Source organism: Molothrus aeneus, chromosome 4 (genome assembly GCF_037042795.1).
Source record: "Molothrus aeneus isolate 106 chromosome 4, BPBGC_Maene_1.0, whole genome shotgun sequence".
NCBI lineage: Eukaryota > Metazoa > Chordata > Aves > Passeriformes > Icteridae > Molothrus > Molothrus aeneus.
The window spans coordinates 25,936,098-25,956,332 of NC_089649.1; the positions used below are offsets into that span (position 1 = coordinate 25,936,098).

The 20,235-nt window shown below is 35.2% G+C and overlaps 1 protein-coding gene across 2 annotated transcripts in view; it reads right to left on the reverse strand.

The window, feature by feature from the left end:
* Positions 1–256: 256 nt before the first annotated feature.
* Positions 257–20,235, reverse strand: part of SEC24B (SEC24 homolog B, COPII coat complex component) — a 48,779-nt gene continuing 28,800 nt past the window's right edge. For both annotated transcript variants that reach the window (XM_066548129.1, XM_066548130.1), the window contains 14 exons: positions 19,268–19,380; positions 17,764–17,882; positions 17,302–17,357; positions 16,783–16,989; positions 16,296–16,419; positions 15,508–15,666; positions 14,907–15,080; positions 14,133–14,243; positions 12,765–12,940; positions 11,041–11,178; positions 8,758–8,862; positions 7,604–7,696; positions 5,842–5,945; positions 257–4,654 (listed from right to left, as the gene is read on the reverse strand). In XM_066548129.1, coding sequence (XP_066404226.1) covers positions 4,540–4,654; positions 5,842–5,945; positions 7,604–7,696; positions 8,758–8,862; positions 11,041–11,178; positions 12,765–12,940; positions 14,133–14,243; positions 14,907–15,080; positions 15,508–15,666; positions 16,296–16,419; positions 16,783–16,989; positions 17,302–17,357; positions 17,764–17,882; positions 19,268–19,380 — 1,794 coding nt within the window. In that variant the 3' untranslated portion in view covers positions 257–4,539. The remainder of the gene's footprint in view (positions 4,655–5,841; positions 5,946–7,603; positions 7,697–8,757; positions 8,863–11,040; positions 11,179–12,764; positions 12,941–14,132; positions 14,244–14,906; positions 15,081–15,507; positions 15,667–16,295; positions 16,420–16,782; positions 16,990–17,301; positions 17,358–17,763; positions 17,883–19,267; positions 19,381–20,235) is intronic.

Genomic DNA, 20,235 nt, shown 5'->3' on the forward strand with positions numbered 1-20,235 from the left:
GTCATTGTTGTTGCAATAATCTTTTACATGATGGTAATCATGTGAGAATTCTCTTGATACACTCCAAAAAGTAGAAATGCCTTTGGATTTTTCCATGGACAGGAATCATCAGTATCTCATGAGGAAAAATAAAATATTCTCAAAAGAGACTTCAATCCCAGTTTTTTGCAAAAGCTGTAACCACACTTTTCCAGATTCCTGAATTTGAATATGACATAACATCAGTTTAAGTAAAGACATGGAAGACTGCTAGAAATTGTTTTCTTTTTTTTTTAATTCTAGAGGCTGAGAGATAAAGAAATTGCATCAATAAATCATTACAGTTTGCCCATTTCCTTTAAAATTCCCAACACAAGTCTACCAAAGATCCTGGTATGCTAAAAATCAGAAGTATTTGTGATTCTAATTATATTCTACCTCCTTTATGGAAAGCTGAGATACAACAGGGCATGTAAAACCCTCTCACACTTTTTTAGAACTGAATAAACTACCAGAAAATACTATATAAAAATTTAACATGTATTAAAATATAAAAAACTGCTTTTAAACAAAACATAATTTAAGCAATTTTTACATAGTAACAGATACATATTTGGAGTATTGCATCAGTTCATTGCCAGCTAAGCCTCAGACCTCCCCATTCCCCACACTGACTACTGAATTTCTGCAGGGTTACATCCTGCCTGCAGAGACAAATACAGTCCAAAACTTTCAAGTGCAGAAAGCAGTGACTGAGGTTTTAATTAGTTCCTCATTTATCCACTTGTGTCCCATACCTTGAAATTTCATAATAAAATTCTTAAAATCTACCTGGTGTGGAAAAACTTGACTCCACATTTAGTATTATTGAAGAGCTCTTGGCTCTCAGGATTACAAACAACTGATTTTGGCTTTTTACGAACACCAGCCATGACAAAACTATCTTTTCAGTATCTGACACAATTTACAGAAAGCCAAGGCAAAACAAAATTACCTGCCCCGGTCATCTTTTCTTCACTGCCACGAGAAGAGCTGCGCCAAGATTAATAAATAGATTTCTAATAAGCTTAAGAACAAAATAAAGAATTGAGTTCAACAACGCTTCTTAGGGAGCTGCATCACATGTCCCACCATTGTAAGAGCTTCATGGGCTCTAATTTCTCCCACAAGAACTTCCATACTGCTTCCTAGGTAAAAGACATATAAGATGTTGGATTGTAAACATGAAAGGGATCCCCACTGTCAGTATTTAAAATACTGAACATTTGAACTGATCACCCAAAGTGACTTACTTAGCTGGGTCTGGGAAACATCTTCCCTGGGAAATCTTAAATTTCTAATGAAACAGACATACTTTATATTATGCAGTGTGGAAGACACTTAGGGAAAAGTTCCATTCCTAGAACAGCTAGAGAGCTACTTTGGGCAGTTCAGCATTTTATTAAAGCAGATACAAAAGTATGTCTTTTATCTCTTCTCCCAAACCTTCCTTAAGTAGGCAATAAGCCTTGTTGAGCTTCACAGTACTTCCCCTGGTGGGATTAATCTTCAAACTGTATCTTCTGCTACAGTGGTGTGATCCAAGCCACTGTAAGAGAAATTGTCTGAGTTGGAAGGGACCAAGGCTTATCTGGTCTGACACCCCTGCTCAAGCAGGCTCATCCCAAGACACACGGCACAGGATTGCATCCAGATCCAGATGGCTTTTGAATTATCTCCAGTAAAGGAGACTCCACAGCCACTCTGAGCAATCTGTTCCAGTGCTCAGCCACCTGCACAGTAAAGAAGTTCTTCCTCATGCTCAGGTGGAACTTTCTGTGCATCAGTTTCTGCCTGTTGTCTCTTGTCCTACTGCTGTGCATCACTGAGCAGAGCGTGCCTCCATCCCCTTGACACCCTCCCTTCAGATGCTTATAAACACTGAAGTCCCCTCTCAATTGTCTCTTCTCAAGGCTGAACAGACCCAGCTCCCTCAGCCTTTCCTTTTGAGAGATGCTCCAGTCCCCTCATCGCCCTTGTGGCCTCTGCTGGACCTGCCCCAGGAGCTCCATGTCCCTCTTGTGCTGAGGAGCCCAGAACTGGACACAGCACTCCAGATGTGCCTCACCAGGGCTGGGCAGAGGGGCAGGATCACATCCCTTAACCTGCTGGCAATGGTCTTCCCAATGCACCCCAGGATGCCATTGGCCTTCTTGGTCACAAGGACACCACCAGGCTCATGGAAGGCTTGCTGTGTACCAGGACACTCAGGTCCTTCTCAGAGAGATACTCTTGCCATGCCTACAGATACTCTATTGATCAAAAGACTGAAATCAGTACCCTGAATCCTGAGATGTTTCAAATTCAAGGTATTTCCATGAGACTATCTTGTTAAAAATTTAAACCAAAAATCAGTCAGAATGGAGATGTGCTCTATAATTAATAAAAAAAATAACTATATTCTCTGTGCTGTGTAATAATTTTACTGAACAAATAGCTCTAAAGATGTATTTTTCATAATTTTTATATACAAAAACTATACTAGAAGAATAAAGCTTTAAGAAATGATTTTACAGAATATGTTGCAATTAATCATGTCATAACGTGTTCCCAGATATCAACACCAAACTCACAAATCAGAAGCATCTTCATGGAGCATTTGAAATGTTAACATGCTCTTCTCATCTTCACAAGTACAAATGATTTTTAAGATGCCCCACTCTTCAGCAGCAGTTAGCTTTCACCCAATGCACATTACTTTACAAACAAGCACTGAAATCCTGAAGGTCTGATTTCGGGACAACATTCAGCATTGCCTCAGATGTTTATTACATGATAAATTAATTTACTAAATGGAAAGTTTCTCTTATGTAATTCTTTGGGTAACTTAAACACATTTAGTTAAGGACAACACACAAATATAAGGTATCTTCTCCAAACAATGAGTTTGTGCTAACATGCAGAGTAACACTACTGGCGCAATTTAACTGTTGTAGCTTTTAAAGCATTTGCAAACCATAGCTAGTACATCTTCTCCTTGAATATTTGATTCAGGGGCTATAGCAGTTAAAATACAATGTTAGCATTTTCAAGGCTACATTAAATTAAAATGTAATCATACTAATCATAATTTACTTTTTTGTACCTAATTATTCCATTGTAGTCACATTTCATTAAACCAAACAGATAAAAGTTCAGAAAACTAAGTATGATTGATTGTGCTTTATGAATTAATTCTAATGTGTCTCTAAAAAAAGGCTGAAGAAAACCATCCCAAATTCAGCAAACTGAAAAAATCTGTCATTAATCTATCAAAAAGCCCAAACCCTTGAGTTACCAAAACATTAACAAGAAAAAGTTTCTGAAATATGCAAGTGTGATTACATTTTGAATTTTATAATTTTAAAGCCTTTACTTTCAGCGATGTAATGTAATTAATTTTTACATCCCTTCTTGTTCTTCCTTAGATCACAGCAGAATTCAAATCTACAAGTGTGAGTGATTACCCACACTTACTCTAAATGGCAGACAACACAAGTTACAGAAACCTGGACCAAGACTACAGTAGTTATAGAATGCAAAACAAGGTTAACAGATATGCCTTCTTTAGGATAATACATTAGAAGGGGTTTAGGAACTCTGTATCAAAACTCATTTCAGGTTATGTGGTGTTTTCTCCTCCCTTCCACAGGTCTGTGAAGTAAGGTGGTAAACATGTTTTCTTCAATATTCAGTTTGGTAAGAGTTTAGCTGGAAAATGATTATAGTTGCATAAATATAAAACCACATGATAAAGCAAAATATTTTAATTAGTAAGCCAATCATAAATAAATTCACCTAAAATTAACAGAAGCAGCAGCTATATTCCTTCTACATTGATACTTTTATCATGTTTGAATAGTCAACTTCATTGTCTAGCCTGGGACAGAACAATTCATCATCATCGAGCACTCAACAATTCTGCACAATGAGCTAGGTCTTTTTTTAGTTACATTTTTTACATTTTCTTTACAAATGTAATACCTATGTACATTATATATTTTATTTCTACAATTGATTTACTTTACTGAAACTCTACAACTTTCACAGGGAATTTGCTGAAGTCTTTAGCAAGTATGAACCATTCCTTTTAAAAAGAAATTCATATAAACAACCAACATACATCACTGCCCTTTGACATCTCTGTTAAGGATTTGGATCTGGAAAGGCTACTATAACAAATGTAAGAAAAAAGGCTTTACCTAATTGTACATTTTGTTAAGAAATATCATCCCACATAGCTACATAAATTCACCAGCTTGCAATAAACAGAGCACCATACTGCTGCACAACTGGAAACGTGTACAAACCAATTTTAAAGTTTACTAGTGAAACAGCTTCATCACTCGTAGCACTTTTAGACTGAAGGAAATCTGCAAAATTCTTTTGGAAATGTATACTCCTTTAGCTGTAAAGCTTCCAAAACAGTGCTGGTCACTGTATATTGTGAAGAACAAGCATCCACTTCTGTAACTTCCCATATGGTTCTCTTGGCCCATGCTTCTGTCTGAAGTCAGACTTTTTCCTCTACCTCTTCCTTGGTCACTTACAAATCTGCTGTTGAATATTAAGTAGGAATTCATAATACGAGAAAGCTGCTTCTGTCCGATCCTCAATTAAATGCTGAAAAAAATCTGTTTTGGCAGGGTTCTCATCTCTGAAAGAAGAAAGGAAGGTACTGAGCAAAATCAAACTTTGAGCAAAAGAATCCACTGCAAATTCAGAGGGATAAGTTCTAATAAATTGCTGACTGTCTGTCATTTGGAATATAAATTCAGTCCAAAGAGATTACAATTGCAAATAATCCAAAATCTAGAAAAACCACTTGAAGTTTGCAATACACTATCAAACAACAGAATCTTTTGAAGTATACGAAATGGTAGAAAATCAGGTGAAATACAGCACTTAGAATATCTTGTAGAAACACAAAAAAGGAAATTTAAAAATTCTTTTGTTTTTGAAGCTAACAAATATGCTGGTGGCAATTAAAAAAATGCAAAAACTACATCTCTGTTTACATGTAATCTCAATCCCCTCCCCAGACTTTCTTCCTTATCAACAGAATAGAAAAGGTAACATGTCAAAGACCTGGTATCCAAAATTGTTGCCCCATAAAAATTTGCTGGGACACAGTCCTCTCTTCCACTGCTGTGCAGCATGCAGCAAAGCTCTCCTACTTATTATGGCCTATCAGAAATTCCTACAACTCAAGCAGCAGCCACAATGCCAACAGCTCAAGACCTTCAGTCCTATATTTCAGTATCATTTCTCTGAGCAAATCATCATACTCTCTAAAAAGTGATCTCCTGCCCAGCTCAGTAAAACAAGTACTCTGCAAGTGAAATGTAATCTCAAGTATAAACATTTTATAGAATTTAAACCTCCTTAAGCAAGACATAACTTGAAAAGGCTTCAGAACTTGGCTCATCTATCAGCTGCCGTCCTGTAGATCTCAGTAAGAAATACATACAATTATTAAACCATCTACAGACTACTGACTTTACTTGAATCTTTTTTATACACATATAATCAAATTATAAAAGCTATACTAGAAACTAAACTGGTTAACACCATTGATCATAAGGACATCCACCGAGGTTTAATATATTCCTAATGAATATATGCAATTAATTCCTACCCATAAAACTATGCGCAACTGAATTTGCACTAGATTCAGAGAAAACCTTTCTCACTAGATAGTTTTATAAACAGCATTTTATCAGTTGGGAAGGTGATGTTATTCAGTTTCTTCCAAGACAGACACACTCACTTTTTGTAAGTCTTAATTAGAAATTATAAATACAAGTTGCTAGTAACAACTCAGTGCATAACAGAAATACTTACTTTATTACTTGAAGAACTGGACTTAAAGGTCTACTGTCTCTAAGCCAAGATATAAAAGATCGTGTCCTTTCTGAAGAAGGTGCATCCACCTCAGGAAGCTGTGTCTGGTTGAAGGTAATTGAAAGAAACCATCACCTTTTATTATTGAAACTATTTTAAAAAAACAGATCCCGAAAGCTGTAACATAACTCAAACCACAATCTCTGTTAAGAAGTTACAAACCATGATTTTACATACACAGATGTTTTTTTTCAGCTTAAAGGACAATACTTCATAGTATCTGTGGTGCACTGCTATCTAGGAAGGAGTACATCTTTAACTTCTAAACATCTTTAACTTTTAAAAACACAGTTTAGTTATTGTGTTTTAAGTGCAAAAGATTTTAGATAGCAAAGTTTTCTTTTCAAAATGCTGCTTTTGCAGTCTTCTTGCCTGTATCTTCTGTCAATCAAATTTCTACACGTTGCACTTTGCATCACTGAAGAAACAAGAAGTAAAATCTGAATTTTATGTAAATATCAATAGAAAGATGCTACTGGACTACTTAGCTAGGGAATGAGCTGAAAAAATAGATTTAAAAGGGTTAAGGAATTCACTGAGATAAATGTACCACCTCTTAAGCCAATACAACGCTTAAAGACAATTAACGTGACCTAAAGGAATTTATTTCAGTTAAAGTAGTTCCACTGCTACCTTTGTAGAATGAGGGCATAACTTAAAAGCAAAGATAACTTTATGTAAGTTTTTGTCTCATTTTCATCATAACAGATGCTATATAACCATAAAAAAATTATCATCCTTCCTTTATCTAAGTTACTCTCGAAAACTCTATTAACCAGCTGGTCATAGGGGACAGTTCTAAATTGCTGATACATGCAAAATACAAAACTCTGAACAAGCAGTCCAGTGTTATAGTAGTCTTATAACTTACCATTCTTAACCTGTTCTTGTTACTTTCCTTCTTGATACTATGGAACCGTAAGCAGAAAATAGCGACCTATGTGTTTCTATGCTATCATTTTTGGTACTATTTGTATATAACCATTTGATTCTGAACTTTCCTAGAGTGTCTTAAAAGGGTCCATCATCCTTGCTGATATTATGGAATCTGTACTTACTGAAGAGGAGACTTCTCTTTAATTGCTGTTTCACACACTAGACTACAGGTACAGGTTATAACATAAAAACCCCTCCATCAAAACACACATCCGAGGAGAGGTCTGTGATGTTCTAAGAGCTGAAAGTTCCTCTTTTTACCACTGAGTCAAGGCTTGAAATCTGAGTAAAACTTAACTCATACCGTTAACTTACAGGTCTGTTGTGTCATACCACAGATTTGGTATCTTATCAGGTTCAGAGAACACAAGCCTTCTGAAAACTATGTTATCAATGAACTAACTCTAATCTTAATTATTAACACATCCGAATAGGTAATTTTTGTATTCATCCTGTGAAATTACTTCCTATTCTTGTGAATGCACATGTACTTCCACTGAAATATTAAAAGCAGTTATGTTATAGAGCAACTGTTTGGCATTTCATGAATGATGAAATTTACATGTTTACATTCTTTCCTTGAAAATATCTGATAACTTCTATCTGGCTCCTATGAAGTGGACAAGAGGTTAGAAGGTACCTAATTAGGAAAAACCCCAACCTAACTCATAGTTATATATTTAAAAACTGAAAATGCAGAAATAAATAGATTAAATGCATATTCCAAGTGTAAGCAGTTTACAGGTCAGCTCATTAAAATGCCTACCATTTTCTGTGGCACTGATGCATAATTCGGGTATCCAAGGACATCTTTTATGAAGTTGTTATCACAGTTTTTTCCAATCCAAAGGTAAAAAATCTGTAAGATGTCAGAATCAGTTTTAGAAAAGGCCCTGCATACATTTTAGAGAAATAGGCAAGTGGGGATGCAATAGGAATAATCCCAGAATAGTAAATTCCATGCAAATTAAGCACTTGAATGTTCCAGTTGTAATTCATACATACATGTCTATATTCATAAGTAAGTGTGTAAATAATCAGTACCTTTGAAAAACTTAGAGTAAGGTCATTAAATATAAAAAATATGTATAGGTAGAATTCAAATACTGAAAAAATGATGTTGCAGGGCACATTTATAATGGAACAGTCAATGCAGTAACTTCCCATGTTACCTCCTTAAATGAAACCCCTCAAATTATCTGAAGTCACACCACTCTGTTGGTTACTGCACTCTGGCTTCCCAATCTAAACAAGTTGTAGCAAAGCACCAATTATAAAAGCTTATTGTAGTAATTATTTCAGAGGTTGGAGACAAAAGCTGGTTTTACATTGACACTCAGCCCTGAAGTGATTCAAGGTTAAAAGAACCTTCTAGACTGCCAGTGGGTAGCATGCTTTATCCAATAGAGTGTGTTTTAGTGCAATTTCTAGAAATGCCTTTAAATAAAATCTGTGGATACAGTTTGTCTCCAATTCCCTCTCACTTGCAACTCTTATATAACACAGGCCACAAATCATAAACCCACTCTTTGTGCATATCTGAGAACATTCCTGCATCAAGTGTTTTGCTAAATCCTCTAGTATGTGCAATTTAATAGCCATTAAAAGAAATTCTGGAAAATAAAAACACATTAATTCTAAAAAAAAAAAAATCTTTGTGTGAACTCTTGATATATTTTGACCAGTATTGCACAAAAAAAATCAACCTCTATAGCCTCAAGGATAAATATAGCCTCAGATCAAAATATGAAAGCTTTTCACTGAACACAGATTACTGTCAGGTTACCTGGAATGCTGATTCACAACACTGTTTTTGCTGAAAGATGACTGGTTTTAATAACACAGCAGGCACTGCTTTTTGGTCTTCTTTTTCTCCTTAGGAAATTTTTTAAAAAAGGAATGTGTAAAATTTTAACTTACTGAACCACAATCCATAAGAAAAGCTCCTTCTCTTGTCAACTTCTCTGCAGACAACTTCTGAAGGGGTGGCTGAGGAACAACTCTGTCATTTACATGTATTGTACTCTGCAACAAAAACCCAATACTCAATAACACTAGAATTTTACCCTTAAAGGTAAAACAAAACAGAAAAAACACTGATAATCTCTAGCAAAATTCTGAGGATTCTCATATAACAAAATACTATGTTAAACCTAAAATAATTATGTACATCAAACAGTTCTATAATGTTACTTATTCTGAGGGCTACCTTAATACCTAAAACATAGTAATGCAAGCTAATTTAAGATACTTATGTAACATTTTTGATGGTACACATGTCAGAATTTCAAAATAATTACTACTGGTGACTAAAGTTTTCTACAAACAACCTCTGGGTTTTTCCCACTGCATTCAATTTCACTAGAAATGTTGCAAGAGCAGAAAACCATAAAATTCTACTCCTTGTAAGGAAGGGTTCCATGTATTATTGCATTCAATTAACAGGAAGTCCCCTGATTTAAGATCCTGCATGAAGTGATCCTTGGGTTTGTCCACAGAGCCCTATGACTGATCTGATTAAAGAATCTGGCTGTTTGCACTAACTATTAAAAAATATCCTGCCTTTCTCCCCAGCAATAAAACAAACAAAAACAATAATAAAAAATCCCCATGTACACAACTCCCTGGCCCAGTATTTTCATATTAAAGTTGCCTCTTCCTCCAATACAAAAACAGGCCAGATATCTCAAGAATCTCTGAGGCATTCTGCAAATAATATAGGGGAAAAATACTCTACTGACTAAGCACATGCCCATGTAGTATAAGATTATTTTAAAAAAATCACTACTTAAAAAATTTCATACCATAATGCCATAGATTAACAGCTTTTGGGGATTTAGACATAGTGATGAAAATCAAGCTACTGAATTACACCTGGGGAAGTTCCAGGCTTTACTCAATACTCTCAAGAATCAAGTGTTAAAAGAAAACTAGCAAAAACATTTTAAAGGAATTCTGTAATATTTTAAAAATATTTTAAAATTTAAATTTAAATTAAATTTTAATTTTTTTTAAATTTCACAGATTTTTTTAAAGAAACAAGACATTTAAGAGCAGCCTTTGTCACAAATACTTTAAACTGAAGTAGTACTAAATGGCAAATGTTGTGATTTAAAATCTGGTTTGTCAATTAATTTCAGTAGGTAAAATAAGCCCCATTTTTGTATTATTGTACTCCAAATAACTGATCTGAAAACCTTTGCTAAGAAAACTGGATCTCCTAAAGACACAGCGGACTCTTTACAGCACAAGCACACTTAACACAGTGTTTCAACTTAAGTGCCACAAGAAGAACTTCACAAGGCTGGCTAAAGTTGGCATCTCTGAGACTGGTAGGGGTGGAACATAAAATGAGTAACTCCACTGAAGAACACTGAGTTTAGACTCACCTATTTGAGTTTATGAAATACCTTAAAAGAAACTTTAGGACTACAAATAGCTCAGAGGTTGTGCTGAACAGAATAATACAATACCACTGCCAGTGAAACTATTCATTTTACCCTATAACCTTGTATCACTCAGAAGCAAACTCCTACATATACTTTTTCAAAACTAGGGACTAAAAAACTCATACAATCTTACTTATAAAACCCCTTATTTTTGCTATTATAACTAACTTTGTCCTTAAATAAAACCCCATCTTGCTTTTTACTATAAAAAAATGCATCCTTTTCCTAGGCTACATCTGTAGAAGAGGAAAAAATAAAACCTGGTTTTGTACATGAAGTACTTTCTCAGTCTGATCACAACCATCTAGAAGTAAAATTCTGTTTTATCTACTTCAGTCTGAAAGACCACTGGAAGGTTGTTATTGCAAGCAACTATATCTGATTTCTGTATATAAAACCTTGAATCATCCATCAGATCAGATCTACTACACCCACTTACCTCAGACAGTTCTACATTATAAAAACACACTGAAAATGTCTCCCATACATACAATATCTTTACTTTCTTTATATGACAAAAAATTATGGCATTACTGTAGTCATTGAAACAAGATGAAGTAAAACCACAGTTTGGCTCATACCACACTACTGTACATGCAACTCAAAACTTGAAAATAATGTTTCTCTTGATTTTTTTATAACTTAGAGGAAATGCTCCATTTGTATTACAATAACATAAAATTACTGCAGCACAGTACCAAATTTAATGGGTCATTAAAAGTAGGAAATGCTATTACCAGGCTTCATACATTACCTCATCAGTCAACTTGTCTATTCTGTACAAGTTGGGATGAATCATCTTCATCAAATGAACAAGAGGCTGGCTCTTCATCTGGCACATTGCATAGACACGATCATCCAAGCGGGTACTTGTGCCTGTTCTGAAGGCTTTCTGCAAGAGAACATTACTACTCAAACAAATCCTGTATTTTATGTCACATGTAGGAGTGCAGTTCAGACTTTTCAAAGTGTCAAGCAAAGGTGGCAGAGCTTTTGTAAAGAAATGTATCTTATTGGTATAATCTTAATCATAGAGTTTGAGCAAGATTTTTAAAACATAATCTAGCCCCTCCTTATTGATGAAGGGGAATAAATTTCTCCCTCCCTTAGTCTAAAATTTGCATGCAACTGGACCAGCATTTCTGATTTTTATTCTTGACAAGGGACACTGGCCTGTGAAACTCACAAGTGCAAGCTAGCACAGGAAAGATACGAGGTAAGCAGAGTTCAGGCAAGGTACATACGTGCGGACTCTGATGTTATAGTAGTAAGAATTCAATGTTAAGGAAAAGTTTTGGAATGGAAACATACTTTCATGTTTTATAGGAGAAACCAGACTCATGGGATAAAATTTATTTTTTAACTATCTCCTACTGAATTTTTTAGATCTCCTTTAGAAGCAACTGGTAACACAATTGCTGTGAGAAGCCACACAATGAATTAAACATGATATGCTAACTCAATGGAGAACATTCTTATAATCAAAGTTCATATTCAATTCTACAACAAAGCTAAGGACATCACTCCTTCTTGACTGCCACAAGCATTTTGATTTCGGTTTCTCTATATCCCATTTTTTGTTATTGCTAATAAAGATGATAATAAAAAATCCAAACCTAAACAACTTTTCCCAGCCACTCTTATTTCTGTCTTTTACACAGATCTCAATAATAAATAGTCTGAGTTTTCCCCCACCATTAACTGCATTTGTCAGGCAAGTATAAAAAATCATAATCAGTATATTAGAGACTGAAGTAATCACTAAGCCAAAGAAAATAAATTATTATGCTAAGATCTCTTGCAAGACTTATATAAAGGTTTATTCATCATAAGAGAACCAAGAACTGTCAGACATGAAAATCTTTAAGCAGTGAGATTTATTCAACAAAACCCTGCAGGAAGCTGTCTCTTTTTAAGTACGATGTTCAGTAATCCAAACAAAGATATCATTAAAAAATAATAATAAAAAAGTAGTAACTACTTCTATGTGAACTTTCAACTACATCGCTTGAGTTTCTATAATAAGTTTTACTGTATTTCCATCGAAACTCATTTTTCTTCTTGGAAATTTAAAGGACAAAAAATATGTATTGGAAAATTCTTGTTTCTGACTTCATAAAATAAAAATGAAGAAGTACTAATAAGCAGTTTCCAACAACCTTTATGATCTACACTAATGAGCTGCCAAAATCTGAGAAATGCTGATTGTAAACTATTTATTTATTTTAACTGTAAAGCAATATAAGACAGAACATAAGAAATTCAAAATCAAGTAAACTAATAAAAGGTTCAGATATTAACAATTTAAAATAGGCTACTATGGTAATCCTCTACAATAAAGTTTAGTTGGCATAAAGATGGTAATCCAATTTCCATAATTTTAGACAAGTGCAGACATTGCTTGATCCAGGACTAAAGAATTCCTCAAATGGAACAATGAACTAAACATCAAACACTAATTCACTAGATCATACATACCTGTTTGAGAAGAGCTAAAATATAGAGTGGGAAGAGCTTGAGGGAATTTGGTGCTATCAGCATGGACTGCTGCAGATTTGAGGCAGTTGCCATGTATGCTGCCAAGGAGTCCACCACAGCATTGACTAAGGCATCTCTTGCATCTGCAAGGCTGGATGAAACTGAGCGATCCACAGCTGGGGGGTAGAAGGAGGGAAGAAGTTACCAGACATGGCCTCACTCATTCCCTTGAACTTTGACAATTTGAGCTGTGCTTCTGGGTTATGTTTTTAGACTAAAAAATTCCCCAAAACACATCTGCAGTCCTAATTTTTTTTTAGGAGTAAATTAGATGACTGTCCATACAGAAACTTACTTTCATAATGCTCAAAGATATTGTGTAGCTAATTTTGGCTCCCTGGTTTGTACTTTTGGAGAATTAAAAGGAAATTTTAAAGCAATCATACATAGTTAAGTCTAAATATAAATTTAAACCTTATACAAACAACTTAGCTATTGTTGAAATGCTGTTGCCCAACCTCCAAGGTAAGACCTGCAGCAATTAATTTTGATTTTTTTTTCACCTTCACATAAGAAATTTCTTCCATTACATCAGTGACATAATAGTGATTACTATAAATGCTGCTTCATTTTTCTCTGCTGAGCAAGGGCTGCAAATCCTTTGGTGGGAGGAAGCCACCTGCTGGACTGAATGTGCATTTAAGAGGAGATCACAGAATGGTTTGGGTTAGAAGGGACCTTAAAGATCATCTAGTTCCAATCCCAGAAGACACAGAATTACAATTTACTTCTCCTAACTGATATCAATATTAATATACAATATAGAACATGTTAAAATGCTCTATAGTGTCATACGCATTTAACAGGAGAGATCAGTCTATGACTTATGACCCACAATTAAGGGATAAGTAAGAATCCTCAGCCCTGCAACAGAAGGATAGAAAACCAATACCTCAGTTACACTGCTGTCAGAAATTCTCTTTTAGTCTCCAGCAACTCACTAAACTGAATCCCTGCTTCTTAAGTAATCCTAGAATGCCTAAGTTTGAGTGAACAACAATGATAATGATGATTCAAAAATGAGAGTTTTGATCCAAGTGTGCTATGATTCTTTGTCCTTTACTAACCTCCAGAGAACAAAGTAAGAAGGCTCTTTTTAAAAGACTAAAGTCAACTAATATTCAGAACAAGGAGTATTTCAGTTCACAATTTCAGTATGAATTTGGTTTTGTCATCTTTTGCACACACAGCATGTTGCACTCCAACCTTTTTTAATAATATCCAGGCTTCATTCACTACTTCATTTAAACGGCTGGCAAAATTAGGAACATGCCAAAAAACATGTGAATCTTCCTGGCCTGTACTCACCCATGTTTGCTAAGAGGCACACAACTGCTTGTACATCTGCTCCTGCATACACATCAGACAGGGAACTCACTACGGGCAAGCAAAGTGTGTGCACTCGAATTCGACGCTCACCTAAGAGAAATCAGTGGAAATCATTTTGCATTCTCTCCTGGTAGAAGTAAACAAATTCAGTCATTAGAGCATCTCCTCCCATTTAAGATGTACCCATTCTAGAAAACATACCAGTCAAGAAATTGCTGCAATACAATACTGTATCCCTGTCTCCCTGTCTCAACCTGTTAAAATTCTACTCTAAAGCAGCACAAATTGATAACACAAACTAGCGACATCCACAGTAAGAGTGTCTTTGATCCTACAAATGAAGTACACTGACATCCATCCCAAAATTTTGTGGCATCTTCTACCATAGAAATTAGCTGCTATTCTTTATGCTCACCCAGTGTAGTAATTGCAGCTTGATCCAGTCCATCACAAGTCTGTGTGTTTGGACAAAGTGCCTGCCAAACATGTTACTGCTCGTAACAATGGTCAGACTTTTAAGTAAAAAAGTCTTGCTGAATCAGCACTATGTACAAATGCAGATGAAATTTCCACTTTAAAACAGTGTTTATAAGGATTTCCATTATGTGATTAACTGCCAAGTAGGCTTACTAGCTCTGACAAGATTCTTTTAGTGTATAGAACACAACAAAAGGCTGTGGAACTAACTTTACAAGCATTACACCATAAAAAGAAACAAAACCCCCAGTGACCAATTGATTTCAATTTATTTACCTTTACTGGAAGTATACAAAAGAGCTGTTTGAAAACAAACCAAAGATGTGTCAGTCAGACTTTCCTCTATAGACATTTGTACTGCAAATCCAGCATCAGGATTGACATTGGCAAGGGACAGTAAATCAGTAGATCGTACAAAAAAATTCCCATGGAAAGTGTGTATTGAAAGACCTAGAATCAGATTAAATATTCACAGTGAGGTTAAAACAGCATGGAAAACTCTCACCAATAACTAAAACCCCAGCCCTCAAGCTAAGGCTGAAGAAAAGAGTAAAAATTCTATCATGTATAACCAATTACATGAATCTTTAGACATTTCAGCATGATCCTGTAGAGCTCATGTTCAATTCTGAACACTCCAAAGTGAATGATACCCTTACACTACACATAGCCACTTATAGAGAGATGGTACTATCAACTAAAAAACAAAAAAAATCAAACACCAAAAGCTAACTTAACATAAAGAAGGTAACTCTTTTACTCTTCAAAGAAAGAAAAATAACATTGAATTTAATGTTGCTAAAGACTTAGCACATTCAAAATGATTGCTAACACATTTACACCAACAGTTCCATAGGAATCAGTATTTAAGACACACCTTTTGTACATCTTATGCGCATAACTGCTTCAAATCCAATCTTTCTTGTAAGGTATCTTTTCAGGTCTTTTTGCAACTTTTCAGCCTGAGCAGGATTATGGCTATGATGGAAAGATGGATAGTAATAGATGCATCCAGCAGAATACTTGGACATGCAAGCTGTGAAGGAAGGAAAGAGACAAGTAAAAAGTAAAACTATAACATGAAATCAGGACATAAAAATTGTGTCCAGACTTCCACAAGTAACATCTACCTTCATCTTCTCAGTATCACCCACATCAGAAAGACAATGAGAACTGTCTGAGACCCAGGCAAGTGAAGAGAGAAATGAGTCACCCCAACACATAATGACCTAATTATACACCAAGCTCAATAAGCATCCTACATTTCGCAGCTAAGACTGAAATGCTTGCAGAAATATCTAATGGTGTAGAGGTAAAATTAAGTGTTTGTACAGAGACAAATCTTGGATAATTTATCAAAGGATGAAAACTCTGTTCTACCCCCATAATTAAACTTCATTTATTCCTTGCCACGTTTCTGTTTCCTGTTCTTGAGCAGGAGAATACTTCTCATTTAAAACTTTGAAACCTTAGAATAAAATGCCTGATACTACCAATGTAATATTTCTGTTCTTTACTTCCATCAACTTCAAGGTCAATTCCTTTGCAACATGAGCTGCAATTATAGAAGTGCTAAAATATTTACATGACTTTAGAATTCCTGAGGTAGCCTGTGCTTCTAAAGAGAGACAACAGTGCAGAAAGAGTGAATCATGTACTCCTTACCAAGAGAAGCTAGATCAGAATATTGTGAACTTAAGAGAAATAAATCCACAGCAGTCTGCTGGCCGGAGCAGTCCAGCGCCAACTTCTTATAAAAGTCTGTTGCTGGACCAAGATGCTGGACCACCTTTAGTAAATAAATCATACAGAGAGGAGTTATGACAACAGTCATGCCTCTTAGACTTCATGGACCAAAAGAAATACTCTTCAGCAGCATCTGAGTAACTGAGTCACAAATATTTGCAGCTTCTTTTGCTTGCCAAGGAAAATTAAGGACCAAAGGCCAACGATAGCTCATGCACTTCAAAACAAGTAATACCACACATCCATGTATAAAGTAGGGATCTTAAATGCATAAATATCGACATCATTAAAATTTAGTTAATTGCTATAAATGAAGACGAAGCAATTGATCTGCAGAACTATGCAAGTCAGAAAGACATGGCCAGTCCTTAGTCTTTTGAAATGAATAGTAAGGGAAGTTTTTTACCTTTGTGCTTGACCTTTGATTGGGATCCTCTCTGGAATGCAAAAGCCCCGCTCCCAAAGATGGTAACTGAGTTTGAAACACAGAGATCCGACCACCCGTTGGAGACATCAGCTTAAATGCAGCCTGAAGAGCAGGGCCCAGTGCACTGTGTGTTTCTCTTGTATTGGTGAACATGTTTGGTAACGCATTCAATAGATCTTTTATCAGCTGCAGAACAGATTGAAAGGTGTTTGATGAGATTCTGCAAGCTTGAGATTTTCTGTTGTTTCCAAAAAGCTGTACTGCCACAACTGAAGTGGCAGAATCGGTACCAACTATTTCAGTTCTATTTTAACACACTAAGGAAAACAAAGTTGCAATTTTAAAAGCTATGATGTATCAATTAAACATTTCCATAATGAAAAATTACCATTGGAACTACATATTATGAAGATTAAGTTTGAATTCAAAGTTTAACAGGAACATCTGTTTTGAATATTTAACACCTTAAATTTAATGATGTATTTTGAGCAATCATACCTCTTTGCTTTCATGGAGATTTACAAGTAAACTATCTGGTGTAGGTAAGAAAATATCTGTAGAGAGAATAGAAAAAAAATTTATTAAAGAAAAAATAACACTAAAATAGAACAAAACATTTCATTGCCCACTGCTACAAACACCATGAAAAGTCTACTTTTCTAATGTGTGTGCTACAGCTAAATATTACTTGCAGATAAGTAAATTATATGCAGATGAAAGTGTCTTAGAATAATACAGTCCATACAAAGCTTGTCTGATTCAAAGCAAAGTTAACTATTGAATTTCACACTTCAAACATCACCTACTCTGTAGTTGGTGCAAGACTATTTTTCAAAAAATATTCTCATTCAATAACATTGACCTAATACCAAATACTTAAGAGATTCCAATCTTTGTTCTGGGGAAAAGAAAAAAATAATAGGTTCTCAGAAATTCAGCTTCCATTTTCTTTTTACTTACCATCAATATCTGAGACAATCAGCATCTGAGGCTGTGATAAACCTTCTTGCAAGTTGTAAAACTGAACAGTGCTGTCAAACGTTATGAACCCTATTCTTGTTCTTGAATCTCCAGGCAGCCTGAAGCATAAAAAAAAAAACAACTATTAAGCCCTAAATCTCTCTCTCAAGACATACAGACGCTCAGGGCTCCTGCTGATGTTAGAAGAAACTCAGTTCATGTGTAAAGAAGTGAAGGGAGAACATAAGAAGGGAGATCTAAAACACAAACACAATCAATACTTCCTCACCATTTTCTGAAAAGGTGGGGTAATGATGCAGTTTACAAGACCAAGTGTTACAAATAAGCATTCACTAATATATTGATGCTTTGTTCCACAAGAGAGCTTACTAAGTTCATTTAAACATTAGACTGACATATGAAAGAAGGCAGCCTTCTCAGTTCTTTAATAGAAAACAGTGCATTCTGCCCTTTCCTGATCCAGAACCCCCATTTACTAATGTACATTAGTAGTAGTTTAGAGTACTTACAGCTCTAAACCAAAACCCAATGTCTGTACAATGCAACATATTTATTTCTTATGTGGACCATATTTCAGTGTATGACATAATACAAAATTAAAGACTACAGGGGATTTCTCAAGTAAAATATAAAAAACATCATGAAGTGCTGAAAACCATGACAGTGACCAAGAGCAATAGAGGCAATTATTGTTGTTACCATCTGGGTATATAAATGAGGTGGATGCACTGATTCTCCTGTGGACTTAGCATGGGATTTTATGAATTTTCCTAAAATAATTAAGCATGTTTCTGAGATTCTGTTGATAAAATAGCCATAAAAAACTGAGCAAATAAAGACTGAACCAAAAAACGGAAGCAAAGATTTTTAGTGTATATGTCGGCTTCTTCATGAGAAAACCAAGTTCACCAAGAAAAAGGTAGAAAGGAATTTTCAAGGCAAGGCCTCCACAGGATTAGTTGTCAAAAGGCATGAGCACAGTGAAGCACTCATTAACCCTCACTCAAAATGCACCAGGAACAATCCCATACATGCTGTCCCAGTGCAAAAATAAAAACACAGAAACTGGCACAGGTTAACTGTGATCTAAAAAAACCAAACTTACAACACAGTTCACCCAGGCAGTCTTACTTCCATAGTTACAATGTTCTAGTTTGCAGCACCTCAGACCTCTCAGCACAAAAACCAGATCATTTAACTGTTGTAATTTATTATTTTTGTTGGTCTTGGCAAGGGGAAAGAATGAAATTTAAAAATCTTTGTACAATCAACATGTTGTTAGAAATTACGGCTAAATATTCCTTGCTGATAAGTAATTAAATTATATGCAGATACACATGCAGGGAAGGAATTCCAGGCAATGGAACTTCTGCCCTTTAGGGACAGAATATTTAGACACTTTAAAATTTCCTTCAAAATTTTCAGTTACAATTTTTCATAACAAAAATGTTAGCTGATTTGATAAGGTTATTTATACTCTTACTTGTCTAGGTTTTCCAGCAATGACTGGCAGAGTATTGTCAAATATCCAGCCTCCACTGCATTATGAGACACATCTAAAACAAATAAATATACCGCAGGCTGAGGAGGACGAAGCTACAAAGTAAAAAAAAAATTAAAAAACACTCAAAAATCATATTCAAAGAAATATTAAAAGTGATTAGTCATTAGAAAGGGAAGAAGAAAAAGGGAATACTTCGAAAAATGCAAGGTATACATTATGCAATAAAGGTAATTTACTAAGCAATATGCAGACAGACTTAACCACAGTCCCCAGTGGTTAATAACTGTCATTTGTTATAAACATAAAATGTTACACTTCAGGGGGAAAAAAAGATATTTTAGTCCCTCCTGCCAACAGTCAATTCAAACATGATGAAAGATACCAACTTCTATCTTTTAAATTCCATTGTTCTTTCAGTACATGGGCAATGTGATCCATGAAACAGGGTTAAAGCATTCTACCCACACCCTTCCCCCAGCTATGTACCAAGCTGTTTATTCACTGTAAAACGTCTGCCACAATGTTTCAATTCAAAGACAAGAGAATAATTCATTTTTGCTGCTGCTAAAAATGTCATTATGAAGTAGGCCTTTTCCCAGGCAGACAAGACCACCATCCCAGCACTTGTAAGATGACTCCTAATAAGAACCATTTCTTCACAATTACTAACTAGAAACTTGAAGTTGAATTAATTTGCTCATTATTATCATCATTATCAATAATGCTCAATTATAATTGCTCATTATTTGAAAGACCATCATTATCTGGTCTTTCAAAATATCCTCAAAATGAGGGAGAAAGGCACAAATCACACTGCATCGGAATGAAATCTGGCTGTGCTACATTAAACTACACTGAATGACAACACATATTCAATTAGTTTTAACTCAAAAACTTCTGACTGTTTACATCAGCCAAAACTCAAATATGAATTTAACTATTCCTTG